Here is a 20,834-nt window from a genome sequence, read left to right as displayed (position 1 = left end):
TCGTTATGCCATTGTATCGTTTATAAGGGTGGGACACCTGCAGTCAGTTGAGACTGATGAAGTCACTTAGATGAGTGATGAAACATTTCTCCCTCTACACGTTGTGTCCAGATGAACTGATTCAAGTTTCTCGAATTTCCTAACCTCTGGACAACATGGGTGCTTTGGTTTTATCAGTCTGCCAGGAAAGAAACTTCTTAAACAAAACCAGAGCAGAAAACAAAACGAAGAACCTTTTCCAACAGTAAGAACAATGAGCGTTTTTGACCAGTAGTTAATTGCCAGTTGAGCAAGTTTGTGCAATCCTTTTCTTTTTACCTGTACTGTTGGCAGGCTTGGCATACAGCACAAGGAATTTATATACCAGTGTGTCCTAAGCAGAGTTAATCTGCAAGTGGAGTTCGGATTCTCCACCTGCAAAGGCAATCTTTATTAGTTATCAAGAATCACTTACGATAATCCGTCCTTTGGATAACCTGTGGGATGACTAGACCACAGGGTTTTTGTTATACATTTATAGCCACCACCAGTCCCCCTCTTCTGCATGTGTGATCACCTAAACAACCAATCAGCATCGCTTCTCCAAGAGGGGGACAGTCACTTCAAGTGAAACAAGGAAACTCAGAAATTAAAAATTACAACATGTATCTCATAAGACATTGACGTAGAAACAGACGCTGACATTTGTTTGACAAAACATAATTAAATCGAGCTTATCAATATTAGTTTAGGATAGCAATTATAGTGATAAAGGAGAAGAGAAAAAAGGGAAAAATGGGGAGAAAAGACTAAGAAGGATGAGATACAGAGTGTTCTAGGGAGTGTGTGAGGCAAATGCTAGTAGTATGTATATGCATGTGACAAGTCCACCTATGTGTGTGTTAAGTGTCCACCTGTGAGTGCATGGGATTAATCCAAATACATTCTGGCGTCTTGAGTTCTGGAACTTATTATAGTGCCTCCAGGCAGCAGACAGGCTCTTCAGCCACCCAGGGGACCCCAATAGTGCAGGGGGGCCAGTAGCCCGCAGAGCAAACCCCACACACCCCCGAAGAGCACAAACCAGTCCCCAAAGGCACAAGCCAGGCCCACATCCCCAAGGCACACTTCCACCGCCAACTCCCAGGTGCAGGCACATGGCTGGGACCTGAGCTGCGGACAGCAAGTACTGACCGCCGGCCTGGAGCCGGGCCCTGCGACCAACAGGTTGATGCACCACCGGGACCGTCCACCCAGCAAGCAGGGAGGAGGGGCCCCATGCCCATCCATGCCCGCCACCCAGCCCCCCAGCAAGAAGCACCCCATGCACCGAGAGCAGTGAGGAGACCAAACCCAGGTGCCCCAGGACAACAACAGGGCCTGCCTCCCAAGGGTTATCACCACCCGGGCAAACTTGCCCCTGGCGTACCAATCCAGGATCAATTGCCCGCCCACAACCAGACGGTACAACCCAAGGTCCCCGGCACGACCCCCCCTTACCTCCCACGACACACAGGCAGACGAGAGCCCAGCCCACCTGCCGACCACGAGGCCCAACCCGACCCAGCAACCTGCAACCACCTACCACAAGCCGACGCCCCTCAATAAGCCTGGGATCCCCCCTAGCCACAGCACCAGTACCCAGGACAATGTCCATAGCGGCCTTAGACGTACTTGCATACACAAAGAAATTAAATTTCGTTTCCCCCAGCCCACAGCAGTATAACACAAAAAACACACATCCAAAATTTCCCCAAAAAACGACACCACCAAAAACATAAAAAACAGAGAGAAGAAAGCAAAACAAAACAAAAACAAACAGTTAACAACACAGTCCACCCTGCAACACAGTCCAAAAAAAATCGGTCGGTCTGCATGGGCTAGCAGTTATGCAGATGCCCAAGACCCACAACATCATCCTAGATCAGAAATGCTTGTGTCAATGGATGTTGCTGAGACATCGATAAAAGTAGCCCATATTTCATTAAATGAATAAACTTTGTTTTTAGATGATGCCACTAGTCTTTCTATTGAGATATATTCTGTTATTAGGTGTAACCATTGGGAAGTGGTGAGATTCTTTCTACTTTTCCAATTGAGTAAAACTGTTTCCTTGTCAAGTGTTAAGGCCATCAAAATGGGTTCTGGAGTTTGGGTGGTATTTCCACCGAGGAGAGATCTCCAAGAAGACAAATCTATGGGCAACTGGAATGCTGTGGCCCAGGAGAGATGATAGTTTATTAATTATGTTGGTCCAAAATGTTTGAATAGGTGGGCAGAGCCAAATGCAGTGGAAGTAATTGTCCGTGGTATTGTGTACAATGTGAGCAAGTGTATTTGTCTAGGAATCCAATTTTTTTTTTTTAATTTATTTCTGATTTTTCTCTTTTTTCTCCCAATTTAGTGGCCAATTGATCCCTATTTTTAATTCAAACACCCACCCTCGTACTACATGCGTTCGCCAACTGCATCTCTCCGGCCGGCAGTCTCGAAGGAGACGCCTCCCCACTTTCGTGACAAGGCGAATCCAAGCCGAACCACTGTTTTTCCGACACACACAGAGACGCATAGGAATCCAATTTTGAGCATTTAGTGTTGGGTGATATGTGCTCTATGTAAGACTTTTTACTGGATAAGTTGCATTTTTGAATTGCGGCTAATAGAAAACATGTTAAAAATTTCTACCACAGTGCATTAGTACCTCAGGTAGAGTACTGCCCTTGCCACAGATGATGTTTACATAGCAGTTCCACACCTTGAGGGTTAGTTAATTTGATAATCTGTCATATCACATCATGTTGCACTACAAATCCCTCTGGAATCACTCGAAGATGCATCTAACAATAGCCTTTTATTTGACCATTTCTCGATAGTTCCTCCTGCACAAAGGCTATTACCTCATTTAAATCAGGATGATTTTTTCTTCTGAAAAGACCCAGTTTACAACAACATCGCTTCAAAGTACAAATACGTGTTATAAGGTGATTTTGTGCCAACAGACAAAGAATTTTCCTATTACTAAATCCAATTCCAAAATATAACTCAATAAGAGCATTCATGTCATCTGTTTTAACGAATAGACCCAATACGCACTAAACTCTGAAATTTTTCTCAGAAATTCTGACTTGATTCATAGAAGTTCTGAGTTTTGTTCTCAGAAATCAAAGCTGATTTTTTTTTTTCTCAGAAATTCTGACTTTAATTTCTGGAGATATTTCCGACTTTTCTCGCAGAAATTCTGACTTTAAACTCAGAAAATAACCCCTCTTCGTGCATTCCCCTACTTCGAGAGGAAAAAAAACAAACTCCGTTGATGGCCCTAATACGCTTCAGTAGACTATAGTTTTAGATCAGTTTATTGAATAGTCTGAAATTGTTGAAAATGTTGATGTAAGATTTAATGGCTGCGGTACGGCTGTTGTTCTAGTCCGTAGATATAAGAAAATGTCGTCTACATATGAACTGATTTTGTGAACAAAGTTTCCCGTTTGTATGCCAATTATATTACTGTTTTGGTAAATGGCTGCTGCGAGAGGTTCAGTGAAGATGACAAATAGCAGAGGTGAGAGTGGACAACCTTATCTTGCGCCACATTGTAAGATAAAACGCTGTGATGTGAGCTCACTGGTGATGATAGAAGTTGATGGTTATTTATACAGATTTTTAATCCGTCGAATGAGTGACTCTCTAAAACCAAATTTCTTGAGAGTGGCAAAAAGCCCAATTAACTCTATCAAACACTTTCTTGGCACCTTTCTGGTCAAAGTAGGCGATACTTGAACTGGTTAAAGAACAGTATGGACCAGACTTTATGCTGACAGTCAAAAGTCTGGTTGCCAAGTAAGACTAGTTACCTGGTAAAGTGACTGATAACTCATCAAGACACAAACAAATATCTAGCAGCATGTTGAAGGACATTTAGACTGGTTGCAGTTTGCTGGATAAGTAGATGGACAGACAGACAGATGGAAAGACAGACAGATGGGTAGACAGCCAGACAGACAAGTGCAGTCTGTTATATACCCTCTTTGTGTCATGCTTTTGTTTTTACTGTTAATATTGTTTTATATAATTGTTATTGTTTGAATTCTAATCTTTACTGATATATGGTTGTTATTATTATTCTGAATGTAGTTCTTTTTGATACTGTTATGAGTCCAGATTGATGGTGTCTGTGGAAACATCCCTACAGCACCTGTATAACCTGGTCCATGTGGACCTGTCCTACAATGATCTGAGGGTCCTGGAGGGGGCGCACACACGCCTGGGCAACATCAAAACCCTCAACCTGGCCGGCAACCAATTGGACCGACTCACTGGTCTCAGTAAACTCTACTCACTCGTTAACCTGGACCTCAGCTCCAACCAGCTAGCTCATGTTAGTATACTACCAACAGAACAACGTGTTCTACTCTCAGGTTAAGTTGGACCACAGATCTAACCAGCTAGTTTTATAAGAAGATAAATGTACCTGATCAACTTTCTGCTCTGTCTTTATTAGGATGGAATAAGAACAACTAAAGTGTTTTATTGGAGGAAAATTATTGGATAAAAACATTACTGTTTTTTTGTTGTTTTTTGTGATAAATCAGATGTTTAGAACAGAGCAAGAGTTGGTTTCATGTCGGAGTGACTGGTAGAATAGACTGACCTAAAACAGAAAAATAGAGTCAGCACACTAGGTAATGCTCCCATGAACATTTGATGGTATACCACCAAGTGACGTTTCGAACCTTTAATCTCTTCGTCTTTTTTATCTGTCTAGCACTAAGTATTTATTGTTTGGATGCGCATGCTTTTGTAGACTTGGAGTAGACTGACTTAACAGCCACAGACAGAAATGTCACCATCATGTCTGATGGTCTTCTGATGGACGTTCTGGGTTGTTTAATGGAGCCGTGTGTGTGTGTACGCCTTGTCTTGTGTTGTGCTGTGTTTAGTTGGAGGAGATTGGAAGCATTGGGTCACTGCCCTGCCTGGAGAAACTGAACCTGTCCAACAATCCAGTCTGCATCATTCCAGACTACAGAACCAAAGTCCTGGCTCAGTTCTTGGACCGAGCCTCAGAGGTAACATGGCTTCCCTCTTCTCCTTCTCTTTAATAATATTCAGTTATACGTAGGTATAAAAAAAAAACCTCATGGACCTGTCATCTAACTCGCTCACAAACTGATATTTAGTCTCATGTTTAGCTGTACCATCTGCATAGATTTGGTGGGAACGGCTCCAAAAACATTTGTTTGTTAGTGCATCTAAAAATATAAATTTATATATTTTTATATATTTTAGTTTTTCACTTGTATTTTATAGGTTGCAATTTCACGTGGGTGGGGTTCTAAGATGATTTATCTTGGTTTAATTTTTTTACATCACAAAATCCTGCCATTTTAGCAGAGGTGTGTAGACTTTTCATATCCACTGTATGTAACGTTAGATACTCCATTAAAAATGTGCAGTCAATACTGGATTTACTTCCAGTTGCAAACTTAACATATTGAACCTGTGTTGTTCTGTTTACAACAAAGACACACAACAGTTGTGATTCACATCTATGACATTGTGTCCTTGTCCTCTGTTGACTACTGGTCGGTTTCACACCTGAAGATGGACATGTTAACAAATGTCTTAATAATAATAATAATAAATCAAACTTATATAGCGCTTTTCTTTTTTTTTCTTTTTTATTAATTTATATTTTTCTGGACAGATCAACAATTGCGTCCACAAACACAATGCATCATAACACAAGTATCCAACAAACTCAACTGTCCTCTTTTCCTGTTTTTAAACAGCATACACCCAAACAAAAAAAAAACAAACACAAAAACAAACAAAGTAAACATACACAAATTTAAAAAAAACAATTAGACAAGACACATAGCCATAGAGTCCATATGAATATTCATGCAGGGTAATCATTTATTTCAATGTCCACATTCCATTTCTGTGAAGAATAAGCCCCAGACCTCCTTAAACATGTTCTCTCTGCCCGCCACTCTATAAGTGATTCGTTCATCTGTTGCCATCTGATACATTGTTTCCATCCATTCATTGTAGGTTGAAGGAGCAGAGGATTTCAAGTGTCTCAGATTGATTCTACAGCCAGTTATCAGAGCCAGCTGTACCCATAGTTTCATCCGATTAGACATTCTGACCTTTTCTGGTAACAGTCCCAAAAGACACAGTGCTGGGGTTTTAATCAGTGATAACTTCAACATCCCATTCAGACAAACAACAATGTTGTCCCACATACATACTGTCTTCTCACAATAATACAGTAGATCTACTAAAGTCCCAGACTCCTTCCCACATCTCCAGCAAGCATCATTGTCCCTTAGTTTCAGTTTGGCCAGTTTACATGGGGTCCAGTAGCTTCTATTGATCATCTTATAACGAATGAGTTGTGACTGTGCTTCACGTGAGCATTTATGCCACGATGCAACAATCTTCTCCCAGACCTCTGTCGAAATCTCCCCCCCAACATCCTTTTCCCAACACATTTTCAGGCCCTCTAGTTGTGGCTTGTGTGCTTCCCTAATATGCACATAAAATAGTGAGGCCCCCCCCCTTTTCCCATCCATGTTGTATGGAATACATCCTGTATTCTAGTTTGTGGATTCAATTCAGATTTTACCTGGCCCAATATACAATACCTAATTTGCAAAAATTTCCAAAAGTCTGATTTGTCTAGATTATATTCTGTCTTCACTTCCTCGAAGGATTTCATACCATCTTTCCCAAACAGATCTCCAAGGAGATGTATACCTGACCTAGCCCACCTTTCCCACATGAATGTCTTCTTGCCTATGAGAAGCTTCTTATTGTACCATATGGATGCTTTAGGTGTGAGATATGTATTGGATTTCATAATATGATGTGCCACTCTCCAAGATTCCCGAGCAAAAGATAACACTGGGTTCCTGAATGGTATTGCTCTTCCCATTTGTGTCAGAGATGCCTCTAGGGAGGAAGGGTATACTAGTTCTTCTTCTATCTTTACCCAAGCAGGAGCCTGGTCTGGAGGAACATTCATTTTAGAAAGTTGGGAGAGTGAGAAGGCATAATGATACCAGTCAATCTTTGAGAGTGACAGGCCTCCCTGTTCTTTAGCTGCGTATAACTTAGTACGGTTAAATAAGGGCTTTTTCCCCATCCAGATATATATAGCGCTTTTCTAACACTCAGTCGCTATACAATAAACGGCAGTGAAACAAGGCAACAGATAAACATAGCGCATCTTATTGATACTTCGGTTAGTGTCTGGTAGGACTTTGCCAGGAAAAACGATAGGGTGCATAGTGTTTTCCAACTTCATCATAGCAGCCAGATGAGGAAGAAGAAGGTAGGTAGTGTTGAGTGTGAAGAAGTGAAGTAGTTTTGTCTAACAAGCAGATGACAGAACAAGCTAGTAGAAGACCTTTACCAACAGACTGTACAGCATCAATATGTAAACAGGTTCAACCTGTTTTGTTTTTTTGTTTAGCGGTGGAGAAGGTGCTGACACAACAGCATTGCTTACGCTCTTTCATTTTGAATGGAGCTCATACAACACTCACCAACACATACATAAGACACACTGTTACAATAAAACCAGGAGATTCAGGATTGTAGCTTGAGTTCATCAAAAGGAATTTCTTTGTAGATCAAACAGTTTAGAACAGAGGACCAAAGTACTTCACTAGGGGATAAATGAAAGATTTAAAATGTAACCGAGTCAACACAGGAATTCAAGAATTAAGCTGTTGAGAACAAAACTGGGGATTTGAACCACTGATCGAATGACCACAAGCCTGTTTTTTTTTCAAACCATGAGACTACCAGCACCATGATTTAAGTTTAGGACCATCATACACTTCCAGACTTGCGTAGGAAGGTTCAAGATACGTAGCTACCGGTATTCTGCCCTCTGTTACCTTTGCCCTTTTTGACCTTTGTTCTTTGTGGTTCCAGGTGTGTTTGGATGGGAGAGTGACCACGGAGAAGGAGCTGGACACGGTGGAGGTGTTGAAAGCCATTCAGAAAGCCAAAGATGTCAAAAAGAAGATGAACAACAGTGACAAGAAGGTTCAGATGCTTCCTCCACACATCCAAACACCTGATGCTTGACCATCTGCTCCGATAAGATGACTGACGTATTACTTTATTCTGACAAACATTATCAAGTGATTATCAAGATTATGTATATCATTATTATATCATCATTTATTATATATGTATATATTTATACCCTGATGAGCCAAAACATTATAACCACTCACAGATGAACTATATAATGTTGATCATCTCCAAACAAGGGCACATGTCAAGGTCTGGGTAGATTAGATGGTAAGTGAACAATCAGTTCTCGTAGTCAACGTGTTGGATGCAGGAGAAATGGGTAGGAGTAAAGACCTGAGCAACTTTGGTAAGGGCCACATTAATATGGCCAGGTCACTTGGTCCAATGAGTCCCGTTTACTTTTAGATCACGTGGATGGCCATGTACATGTGTGTCGTTTACCTGGGGATGCACTGTGGGAAGATGACAAGCCAGTGGAGGGAGTGTGATGCCTGAGTAGTGTTCTGTTGGGGAAATCCTGGGTCCGGCAATTCATGTGGACATCAATTTGACATGTGCCACCTACCTAAACATCTTTGCAGACCAGGTACCACCCTTCATGGTAATGGAATTCCCTGATGGCAGTGGCCTCTTTCAGCAGAATAATGCACCCTGCCACACTACAAACATTGTTTGGGAATGGTTTGAGGAACATAATGAAGTGTTCAAGGTTTTGTCCTGGCCTCCAAATTCTCCAGATCCCAAGCCGATTGACCATGTGTGGGATGTGCTGGACTGACAAGTTTGATTCACGGCAGCTCCACCTTGCAACTTACTGGACTTGAGGGATTTGCTGCTAATGTTTTGGTGCCAGATACCACAGGACACTGTTGGGGGTCTTATCAGGAATCAGGAACCAGGAACAATTTATTGTCATTTCTTTCATGTCCATACCTCAGCAGGTCGGTGCTGTTTTGCCAACACGTGGAGGACCAACAGCATATTAGGCAGGTGGTCATTATGGCCACCTGCCTAATATGGTTAGTACCTATCAACAGTGGTCGGTAGGTACTCACCACTGCTGTCTGGGAGAACCCCACAAGCCTTGCTGTTTCAGAGATGCTCTGACCCAGTCGCCTGGCCATAACAATTTGGCTCTTGTCAAAGTTGTGCAGGTCTTTACTGCTGCCCATTTCTTTTGCATCCAATACGTTGACTACGAGAATTGATTTTTCGCTTACCATCTAATCTACCCAGACCTTGACATGTGGCCTTGTTTGGACATGATCATTATTCAGTTCACCTGTCAATGGTCATAATGTTTTGGCTCATCAGTGTATGTATGTATATATATATATATATATATATATATATATATATATATATATATAAATCTGTCCTTGTACCCATGTGCTGGATATTTGTACCCTCCTTATTCTTGGGTTCTCTACCAGAGGCCTGGCAGTTTGAGGGTTCTGCTCAGTATCTTAACTTTTCTTAGAACTTCACTTTTCTGAACAGAGATCTCTGATGTTACTTTTGGAATCTTTTGGAGCCACTCTCCCAACTTGGGAGTCACAGCTCTTGAGTGCTCCTATCTCCACTGGGACCACTTTTGCCTTCACTTTACATACCCTCACTAGATCCTCTTTCAGCCCTTGGTACTTCTCCAGCTTCTCATATTCCTTCTTCTTGATGTTACTGTCGGCTGGGATTGCTACATCTACCATCACAGCAGGCTTCCGTTCTTTGTCCATCACCACAATTTCTGGGTTGGTTGGCCAGTTCTTGTTTATCTGTCAGGATACAGAAGTCCCACAGGATATTAGTCCTGTAGTTCTCAAGCATCCTTTGTGGCGCCTACCATCAGGACTTAATAATAATAATAATAATATGGATTACATTTATATAGAACTTTATCTAGACACCCAAAGCACTTCACAGTTAAGTGGGAAACTCACATCAACCACCACTGATGTGTAGCACCCACCTGGGTGATACACAGCAACCATTTTGCGCCAGAACACTCACCATACATCAGCTTGAGTGGGAGGAATCATCGAGCGAATTACACAGGGGGATGATTAGGTGGCCAGATGGAGAGAACCAGGTTGGGAATTTTGCCAGAACATAAGGGGACCCCTTACTCTTTGCAATAAGTGCCATGGGATCTTTAATGACCACAGTGAGTCAGGACCTTGGTTTGACGTCTCATCCGAAGGACGGCATCTCCTACAGCAGTGTCCCCGTCACTGCACTGGACAGGAATATTGGGATTTTTTTTTTGTTCTTTTTGTTAGGACCATAGGGACTACTGCTCCCTACTGGCCCACCAAAACCACTTCCAGCAGCAACTCAGTTTTCACAGGAGGTCTCCTATCCAATTACTAGCCAAGCTTATACCTGCTTAGCTTTTGTCATTTGGCAGAGCCATGGTACATTTTGGTATGATGACTGCTGGCTAACTTCTGGAACTTGCAGCCTGTATTCGGTGCAGATGTTGCTGTGCACAAGTACACGAGTCTTGCAACTTGGTTGTGCCTCTAAGTGTATACAGTCCCTGCTAGGGTCTCACACCCTGTAACTACAGTGCATCTGGAAAGTATTCACACCCCTTCACTTTCCCCACATTTTGTTATGTTACAGCCTTATTCCAAAATGGATTAAATTCATTTTTTTCTCATCAATCTACACACAATACCCCATAATCACTAAGTGAAAAAGGTTTTGTAGAAATTTTTACAAATTTATTAAAAATAAAAAACTGAAATATTGCATGTACATAAGTATTCACACCCTTCGCTATGACACTCAAAATTGAGCTCAGGTTCATCGTGTTTCCACTGGTCATCCTTGAGTTGTTTCTACATCTTGATTGGAGTCCACCTGTAGTAAATTCAATTGATCGGACATGATTTGGAAAGGCACACACCTGTCTATATAAGGTCCCACTGTTGACAGTGCATGTCAGAGCAGAAACCAAGCCATGAAGTCAAAGGAATTGTCTGTGGACCTCCGAGACAAGATTGTATCGATGCACAGATCTGGGGAAGGGTAAAAAAAAAATTCTACAGCTTTGAAGGTTCCAAAGAGCACAGTGGTCTCCATCATTCGTAAATGGAAGAAGTTTGGATCCCCCGGGACACTTCCTAGAGCTGGCCGCCCAGCCAAACTGAGCAATTGGGGGAGAAGGGCCTTGGTCAGGGAGGTGACCAAGAACCTGATGGTCACTCTGACAGAGCTCCAGCGTTCCTCTGGAGATGGGAGAACCTTCCAGAAGGACAACCATCCCTGCATCACTCCACCAATCAGGCCTTTATGGTAGAGTGGCCAGACGGAAGCCTCTGCTCAGTAAAAGGCACATGACAGCCCACTTGGAGTTTGCCAGAAAGCACCTAAAGGACTCAGACCATGAGAAACAAGATTCTCTGGTCTGATGAAACCAAGATTGAAATCTTTGGCCTGAATGCCAAACGTCACATCTGGAGGAAACCAGACACCTCTCATCACCTTGCTAATACCATCCCTACAGTGAAGCATGGTGGTGGCAGCATCATGCTGTGGGGATGTTTTTCAGCGGCAGGGACTGGGAGACTAGTCGGGATCGAGGGAAAGATGAATGGAGCAAAGTACAGAGAGATCCTTGATGAAAACCTACTCCAGAGCGCTCAGGACCTCAGACTGGGGCGAAGGTTTACCTTTCAACACGACAACGACCCTAAGCACACAGCCAAGACAAGGAAGGAGTGGCTTCGGGACAAGTCTGTGAATGTCCTTGAGTGGCCTAGCCAGAGCCCAGACTTGAACCCCATTGAACATCTCTGGAAAGACCTGAAAATAGCTGTGCAGCGACGCTCCCCATCTAACCTTACAGAGCTCGAGAGGATCTTCAGAGAAGAATGGGAGAAATACCCCAAATATAGGTGTGCCAAGCTTGTAGCTTCATACCCAAGAAGACTTGAGGCTGTAATCGCTGCCAAGGGTGCCTCAACCAAGTACTGAGTAAAGGGTGTGAATACTTATGTACATGCAATATTTCATTTTTTTATTTTTAATAAATTTGCAAAAATTTCTACAAAACCTTTTTCGCTTTGTCATTATGGGGTGTTGTATGTAGATTGATAAGAAAAAAAAAGGAATTGAATCCATTTTGGAATAAGGATGTAACATAACAAAATGTGGGGAACGTGAAGGGGTGTGAATACTTTCCGGATGCACTGTATGTGCTGTACTGTCTCAGGCACTTTTACAGTCTGCACCTTGGGTCCTGTCTTGTGTGGTAGATCCCAGCTTCTATTTACCTGGTGCCGAGTTCTTGCTCTTGTGTCGCTATGATTAGTGCCTTCAGTGCAGTTTCAATCCTGCCTTTTACAGCCATTGGTAGGATTTCCCAATGTGAGCCATTTCTTCAATTTCTGTGGTACATCTCACGGAGGGGATTGTCCTTCTATGGCTCCACCACTGTTTCCTTTTTACCTGCATTTCCTGTCTCTCTGAGTTGTCTGAGACATTCTTGTCACAGTTCATCTTTGGGTGCCATTTTACTGATGTACTTGCGGATGCTTTGTGTTTCATTCAGGACAGTGGCCTTGACACTCATTAGGCCACAACCACCCTGTTTCCAACTGGTGTACAGTCACTAGGTGCTGGTTTTAGGGTGGAATCCTCCATGCATTGTGAGGAGTTTCCGGGTCTTTATATCCTTGGCCTCCAGCTCCTCTCTTGGTCAGCTTACTATGCCAGCTGGGTACCTGGTGACTGGTATGGCATATGTGTTTATGGCTTGCATTTTGTTCTTCCCATTTAGCCGACACTTCAGGACCTTTCTGACTCTGCTGAAGTACTTGGATGTTGTTATCCTCCTTGCTTCCTCCTTATGGTAGCCGTGTGACTTTGGAACCCCCAGGTACTTGTAGCTGTCCGGTGTGTCTGTCATGCTGCCTGGTGGTAATGCAGCCCCTTCAGTCCTGATTATCCTCCCACTTTTTGCCATCATTCGCCTGCACTTATCCAGTCTGAATGACAGTCTTATATCATTGCTGTAGATCCTGGTTAGGTGGATCGATGAGTCGATGTCTCGCTCAGTCATGCCATACAGCTTGATGTCATCCATATAGAAGAAATGGCTGATGGTTGCTCAATTCTTGAAACTGTATCCATATCCACTTTTCCTTATGATTTGGCTGTGGGGATTCAGGCCTATGCAGAACAGCTGCGGGGATAGCGCATCGCCTTAGTATACGCTGCAATTGATGGACACTTGTGTGATTGCCTTGGAGTTGCCTTTTAGTGTTGTTCTCCACATGCCCATGGAGTTCTTGATGAAGGCCCTTAGTATCTTGATGACCTTGTATAGTGCCAAGCATTAAAGGATCTACAGTGGATATAAAAAGTCTACATAAGCCTTTTAAAATGGCAGGTTTTTGTTTGTAAAAATGGAACCAAGATAAAACAAGTCAGAACCTTTTTCCACCCTTAATGTGAAATTGCAACCTATAAAAATAATCAGAAACGTTTCAGGGAAAAAAGAAAAATGCACAGCTTAAAATAACCCGACTGCAGAAGTATGAACACCCTTTTATACCTGATGTGACAGAGAGTATCTTCTATGAGTCGTTATCAAGATGGCATCGTGGATGGTTGCCTTGGTTCTGCGCTCTCTTGTATTTTTTCTGTTTTTGTTTATTTGTTTAATTTCCAGCACCCACTCACTGATCACATACAGCAGGGAAGAACTTTTACATCTCCAACTGTCCACTGGACAAACAGAATTTTATCGACTTTAATTTAACATTTTAACAAAAGTCTTGCCAAGGTCTTGATCGGTACAGCCCTGTGCAAACTACAACGAAGACGCCAAGTGAGCCCAAGCATTTATTAAACTGCGATAGCAGGGATTTAGAACCGCGCTCCTGTTGAATGTCTGCTCTCTGGCCAACAAGATGGATGAACAGCTACTTCTAAGCGGAAAAATTTGGACTTTTCCAGATCTGCTGCCCTGTGTCTCACTGAAACCTGGCTTAGTGAGCATATCATGGACAGTACAATTGGCCGGATACAATTGGGGAGAAAAAGGGGGGAAAATCCAAAAAAAAAAAAAATTCCACCAGACACAAAAACACTCTGGATCATTGCTACACAATAGGATGCCTATCACTCTGTCCCCCATGCAGCCCTGGGCCTCTCTGATCACTGTCTGATTTATCTTATCCCAACCTACAGGCAGAAACTAAAATTTGCAAAGCCTGAGTCAAAATTGTGAGGAAATGGACCAATGAGTCAGAACCAGAGCTCCAGACCTGCCTCAACTGCACTGACTGGAGTGTTTTTGAGGCTGCATCTACAGACCTGGACGAACATACTGACACTGTGACATCTTACATCAGCTTTGTGGGCACACGTGTGTGCCCACCAAAACCTTCTGTACCTTTAACAAAAACAAGCCCTGATTCTCAGCTAAACTCAGGCAGCTTTGTCAGGCTAAAGAGGAAGCCTACAGGAGTGGTGATAGGATCCGGTATAACAGAGCCAGAAATACACTCACAAAGGAGATCAGGGTGGCAAAAATGTGCTTCTCTGAAAAGTTGACCAATGACCAAGCATCAGTCTGGAGTGGTCTGAAAGACATTACCAACTACAGGAGACCATACCCCCACACTGCAGGGAACCATCAACTGGCTGACAATCTAAATGGGTTTTACTGCCAGTTTGAAAAGAAAACTTTCACACGCCTCCCCTTCTCCAGCCACAATACACAACCAACTGCACTCCCTGCCAACCACTCAGTCCTCCCCACCAAACCCCCACCCGCACTCAGGATCTGTGTTGAGGACGTGCGCCAGCTCTTCCAGAGACAGAAGACCAAGAAGGCACCGGGCCCAGATGGCATATCAACCTCCCATGTCAAATCCCCGTATCACAGGATTAAATGACTGCAGACCCATTGCTCTAACATCTGTGGTCATAAAATCCTTCGAGAGACTGGTGTTGGCCCACCTGAAGGAAATCACAGACCCCCTGCTTGACCCCCTGCAGTTTGCCTATTGAGCAAACAGCTCAGTGGATGATGCAGTCAACATGGGATTGCGCTACATCTTCCAAAACCTCGACTCCCCAGGGACATATGCAAGGGTCCTGTTTGTGGACTTCAGCTCAGTGTTCAACACCATCGCCCCAGATATTCTCCACTCCAAACTCACCCAGCTCACTGTACCAGCCCCCGTCTGCCAGTGGATTAAAAACTTCCTGACAGACAGGAGGCAGCAGGTGAGGCTGGGGAAAATCACATCCAGCACCCGGACAATCAGCACTGGTGCCCCCCAGGGATGTGTGCGCTCCCCTCTGCTCTTCTCCCTCTACAAAAATGACTGCACCTCAGGTGACCCGTCTGTTAAACTCCTGAAGTTTGTGGACGACACAACCATCACTGGCCTTAATCAGGATGGTGATGAGTCTGCATATAGATGGGAGGTTGATCAGCTGGCCCTCTACTGCAGCCGTAACAGCCCAGAGGTGACATGCTCAAAACTGTGGAGATGACAGTGGACTTCAGAAGGAGCCCCCCAGCACTGCTCCCCCTCACCATACTCAACAGCATGATGTCTATGATTAAAACCTACAGATTTCTGGGTTTCACAATCTCCCAGGACCTAAGGTGGCCATCCAACATAGACGCAATCATCAAGAAGGCCCAGCAGAGGATGTACTTTCTCTGCCAGCTCAGGAAGTTCAACCTGCCCCAGGAACTGCTGATTCAGTTCTACACTGCAGCAATCCAGTCTGTCCTCTGTACATCCATCACTGTCTGGTTTGGATCGGCCACCAAACAGGACAGGGACAGACTATAACGGACAGTTAAGTCCGCAGAGAAAATCATCGGAGCCAAACTGCCCTCCATTCAGGACTTATTCATCTCTAGACTCAGCAAACGGGCAGGCAGCATCACTGCAGACCTATCACACCATGGTCACAAGCTGTTCCAACTCCTCCCCTCGAGTAGGCGCTACAGAGCACTGTACCCCAAAACAACCAGATATAAAAACAGTTTCTTTGTGTGGGCTGTCATTCAAATGAACACAACACTGACAAATAAATCCAACCATGTTGTATATACTGTACTGTACATGTTGTATATACTGTACTGTACATGTTGCACATACTGTACTGTACATGTTGTATATACTGTACTGTACATTGTACGGTACGTATACTGGTACACTCTGTCATGCCCATCTACCTCAGGCATGTATGTAACCTGCTAACATCTATTTCAGCATCTCTGATATATTCTCTGCACCATTGCACCTTATCACCTCTTATTTCACCTGTATAAGGCAGTCCTTGTGTATATATGTGAAGGTTGTTGTGATGTTATTCTATGTGAAGTACACTGAGAGAGCCATGAAACTAGAATCACGTTCCATGTTCGGGTAAACCTACTTGGCCGATACACATAATTCTGAAGACGGAAGCCTTTTCTCATAAAAAACAAGACAAAACATCCAAACCTGGCAAAAAGATCAATCCAGCTTCAAATACCAGTCAATTTTTGCCCAAAACCTTCAGGCGTCTGCTAGAAAGCTGAGGATGAGGAGGAATTTCACCTTTCAGTGTGACAACAACCCAAAGCATACATCCAAATCAACAAAGGAATGGCTTCACCAAAAGAAGATCAATGTTTTGGATGGCCCAGCCAGAGCCCAGACCTGAATCCAGTTGAAAATCTACGGAGTGACCTGAGGAGGGTTGTGCACATGAGATGCCCTTGCAGTCTGACGGATCGAGAACATTTTTGCAAGAAAGAGTGGGAAAATATTGCCAAGTGAAGAGGAGCCAAGCTGATTGACTCTTACCCAAAAAGACTGAGTGCTGTAATAAATTCAAAAGGTGCTTCAGCAAAGTATTACTTTAGGGGTATACACACTCATGCAACCAGGTTATTGTAAGGGTTTCTTCCCTAAAAGGTTTCAGTTTGTTTCTCACTTTAATGTTACAGGTCGCAATTTCACATTAAATGTGGAAAAAGTTCTGACATGATTTATCTTGGTTTCATTTTTTTACATCACAAAACCCTGCCATTTTAACATGGGTGTGTAGACTTTTCATATCCACTGTATGTCAGTATTGTCCTGCCTTGTGTTAGCCAGTCAGGATGGATGTCTGCTGTTAGTAGCTGGTTCATCTAACAGCACGTTGTTAGTTTCTGTATTCAGTAGCTGTGGATCATGTGAGGCCATGGTGTTGTCCAACTCTTCGGGTTTGACACTCATTGGACATCTGCTACTGTGGTGGTGACTGCTTTTTGTTCTGGGAGATTGCAGCGGTCTGCTTGCAGGTCTCTTAGTCGTCCATCATTCTCACATACGTTTCATATATCCCCTCTCATTGGGTCTGCTCAGGTAGTTCAGTTCTTGTCCGTGAATGGTTTTTCCTTTAATTTGTCAGCCATCTGTATATACAGATATCAGCACTTGTTTTCAGCTCTTGTCCATGAATGCTTTGTTCCAGTAGCCTACTTCTCGTGAGGTATCCCTGGTCCCCTAAGGGCCCAGACACACCAAACTGACTAGCGGCAATGAAGGCCGACCGTTGCATCGCCTCACGCTGCCTGCCGTCTGGTCCAAAAAGTAGCACTTGAACACACCGCAAAGACTACAGCCGACGGCCAACTAGCATGTACGTTCTGCACTGATTCGCTAAGCTGAACAGCCAATCAGAGTGATCTCTCTCACCGATGAGCTCCGCCCATTCAACATGCTGAATTGGCTGAAAAGCTGCCGACAGGGGTCCAACTAGTGCCGATGGGGCGGGACACGCCACAAAAACTAGGGTCACAGACGCTCACCGACGGCCCGACATTGGCCGACGGCTGACCGTCAGCCCGGTGTGTCAGAACCTGAACATGTGATTGCAGTGGTCTGCTTGTAGGTCTATTAGCCACTGACCACTGGTTTTATGTGATGATTCTTTCTCCCATTTACTCTTCCAGTAGTGTTCAGTTTCAGCTCTGGGTGGTTCTTGTCTTGCAGTATTATTACACTGGATTTGGGAGTACACTTCAGATGTCGAGTAACTGGGTCTGCCCTTGTAGTTCACTTCCTGTCCATGAATAGTTTTTCCTTTTAATTTGTCACCCATCTGTACCAATAGGTGGTATGTGTGTCTTCTCAGTATGAGTTCAAAATAAGTAAAAATATCCTTTAAGGGGGCACCCCGGTGGCCCACCTGGTAGAGTGGTACCACACGAGGCTGAATCCTTACCGCAGCAGCCTGGGTTCGAATCCGGCCTGGGCCCTTTGCTGCATGTCATCCCCTCTCTCTCCCCTGCCTTTCCTGTCTCTCTCTCGACTATCGCTATCTAATAAAGGCGGAAAATGCCAAAAGAATCTATAAAACAGAACCCTTTAACAAAGCTCTGTTCCAGCTGAATTAGAAGATAAACTAGATCATGATTAGCTGAGTATTTCTGCAGTGTTTTTTCAGCCTCTCCATTTGTCGATGGCTCATGTTCAGATATGATATTTAGAGATCTGTTCCTTCCGTCAGACATTTCAATTTTCTGCTCCCAGCCTGCGTACAACACAGCAGGAGGGGAGTCCTATGAAAGGTGGTGGAGGACTACAGGAATCAGGAGCACTTTGTCATTTCACCTCATGTACATGAAGGGAAATGAAATGCCTTTTCCCCCAGCCCACAGCAGTGCAACATACAGACTAAAACACATTCAGGAACTGTTTATCTAGTATCTATAAGTGTTTATCACGTACCGATTCCAAACGTTATTGATAACTGTCACTCTCTATGTAAAATACACTTTCATCTTGTGGATATAATACAAATCTTTTCAATAGACTGAAGTGACCTTAGGTCTTCCGGGTGGCGTAGCGGTCTATTCCGTTGCCTACCAACACGGGGATCGCCGGTTCGAATCCCCGTGTTACCTCAAGCTTGGTTAGGTGTCCCTACAGACACAATTGGCCATGTCTGTGGGTGGGAAGCCGGATGTGAGTATATGTCCTGGTTGCTGCACTAGTGCCTCATCTAGTCGGTCAGGGCGCCTGTTTGGGGGGAGGGGGAACTGGGGGGAATAGTGTGATCCTCCCACGTGCTATGTCCCCCTGGTGAAACTCCTCACTGTCAGGTGAAAAGAAGCGGCTGGTGACTCCACATGTATTGGAGGAGGCATGTGGTAGTCTGCAGCCCTCCCCGGATCAGCAGAGGGGTGGTGGAGCAACGACCGGGAGGGCTCGGAAGAGTGGGGTAATTGGCCGGATTCAATTGGGGATAAAAAGCGGGGGGGGGGGGGGGGGGACTCTGAAATTACCTTTATGAATTAACCCCAATCATACCTGTAACCCTCTTTAAGTGATTCTCCCTCCTAACCTGATTTAATATCAGTAAGATCAGACTGTCAGATCTTGCTGATAATGATTCTGTGTATTAACACAACTGGCAGTGATAAATGGTATCATGCTAGCAGCTATGAAGGCCATTTTCCAGTCGTACTATGAAGCGGTATCATGACAGTTACCGTGCTTAACCTTCCTTGCCATGGCAATGGATGAATCTTCCTCTGTGGTTTCCAGTGTTACTGCCTGGTGACAGTGTGTTGGTATCATACTGTGACACAGCAGCCATATCGAAGTTCTTGATGGAGAACTGAGAGATTAGCAAGTGGGTTTGCTCTCAGAGGAAGATAAACTAACTTGATTCTCCTGTTTATCAAAACATTTACTTTCCTAGCATCCTAGACAGCTTAATAGGCTGCACACTATGTAGAATACTGGTTCTCTCTCTGAAGACGTGCTCCTTTCCTTCCTCTTTTTGTCAGATCAGTGAGGAGACCAGGCCTCCTCACCTGACCCTCTCCTCCACCTGCTCCTCTTCTGCTGTTGCTCCTTCTGCTGTCACATGCTCCTCCTCTCCTTCTTGTCAGGCCCAGCAGGTGTCCTCCTCCAGCCAAGGTAATCATGTATGTATCAGGCTGCAGGCTGATTTGCAGCGTAACTCTCTATGGCTGCTATCTGGAGCTTCCTGCTCTGGCTGTTGTTGAATTGGAGTCTGGCAGTTTGATGGCTTGCTCACTGTGTCATCTGGATTTGATTTCAAGCATACTAATGCTAACCTGTAAAATGTAGCTAAATTTGTCATGGTGGACATTTGTCCTGATGTACAATATTAGAGCAAACTTTTATTACATAATGAAAGCACACATTTTTCTCCAATACTAACGTATTGTGACTAGATTAAATGAATAAATGTGTGCAACGTGATCATCACTAATAAACCACAGTATGAAGGAGTCAGTCTCACTCTCCAGACATGTGTTGTTGCTAGCTGGCATCACTTTACAACCTTCGGTCACTTCCAGTCTCACGTCAGCAGACATGTTTCCAAAAACGAACGCCCCTTTTCCACTACATGGTACCAGCTCAACTCGACTCGACTCGCCCTTTTCTCATTTTCTCATTTTCCATTACTGGAAAACACCGGCATTTTGGTAACTGTTACCATTTTTCTGGTATCACCTTTGTCGAGGTTCCAAAAAACTGGAGCAGGTGCCAGAATCAATGCAGACCTCTGATTGGTCAGAGACATGCGTCACTGCATCATTTTGCGTCACTGCATCATCAATTTGCGCATGGGATATCACCTGGCATTTTTAAATACCCGACAGTCGAAGCGGAGTTATCGTAAAAGTACATTTTGGATCGAATCCCCTTGTTACCTCCAGCTTGGTCGGGCGTCCCTACACACACAATTGGCCGTGTCCGCGGGTGGGAAGCTGGATGTGGGTATGTGTCCTGGTCGCTGCACTA

General features: G+C 44.0%; 1 protein-coding gene across 1 annotated transcript in view; it reads left to right on the top strand.

Moving 5' to 3' along the window:
• The window catches only part of nisch (nischarin), a 96,617-nt gene that overhangs the window by 8,947 nt on the left and 66,836 nt on the right, over positions 1-20,834 (top strand). The window contains exons 10-13 of the mRNA XM_056273546.1: positions 4,172-4,357; positions 4,920-5,048; positions 7,930-8,043; positions 19,847-19,979. Coding sequence (XP_056129521.1) covers positions 4,172-4,357; positions 4,920-5,048; positions 7,930-8,043; positions 19,847-19,979 — 562 coding nt within the window. The remainder of the gene's footprint in view (positions 1-4,171; positions 4,358-4,919; positions 5,049-7,929; positions 8,044-19,846; positions 19,980-20,834) is intronic.

Source organism: Lampris incognitus, chromosome 2 (assembly GCF_029633865.1).
Source record: "Lampris incognitus isolate fLamInc1 chromosome 2, fLamInc1.hap2, whole genome shotgun sequence".
Lineage (NCBI taxonomy): Eukaryota > Metazoa > Chordata > Actinopteri > Lampriformes > Lampridae > Lampris > Lampris incognitus.
Note: the sequence above shows the minus strand (reverse complement) of the source record. Positions and strands in the feature narration are given on the sequence as shown.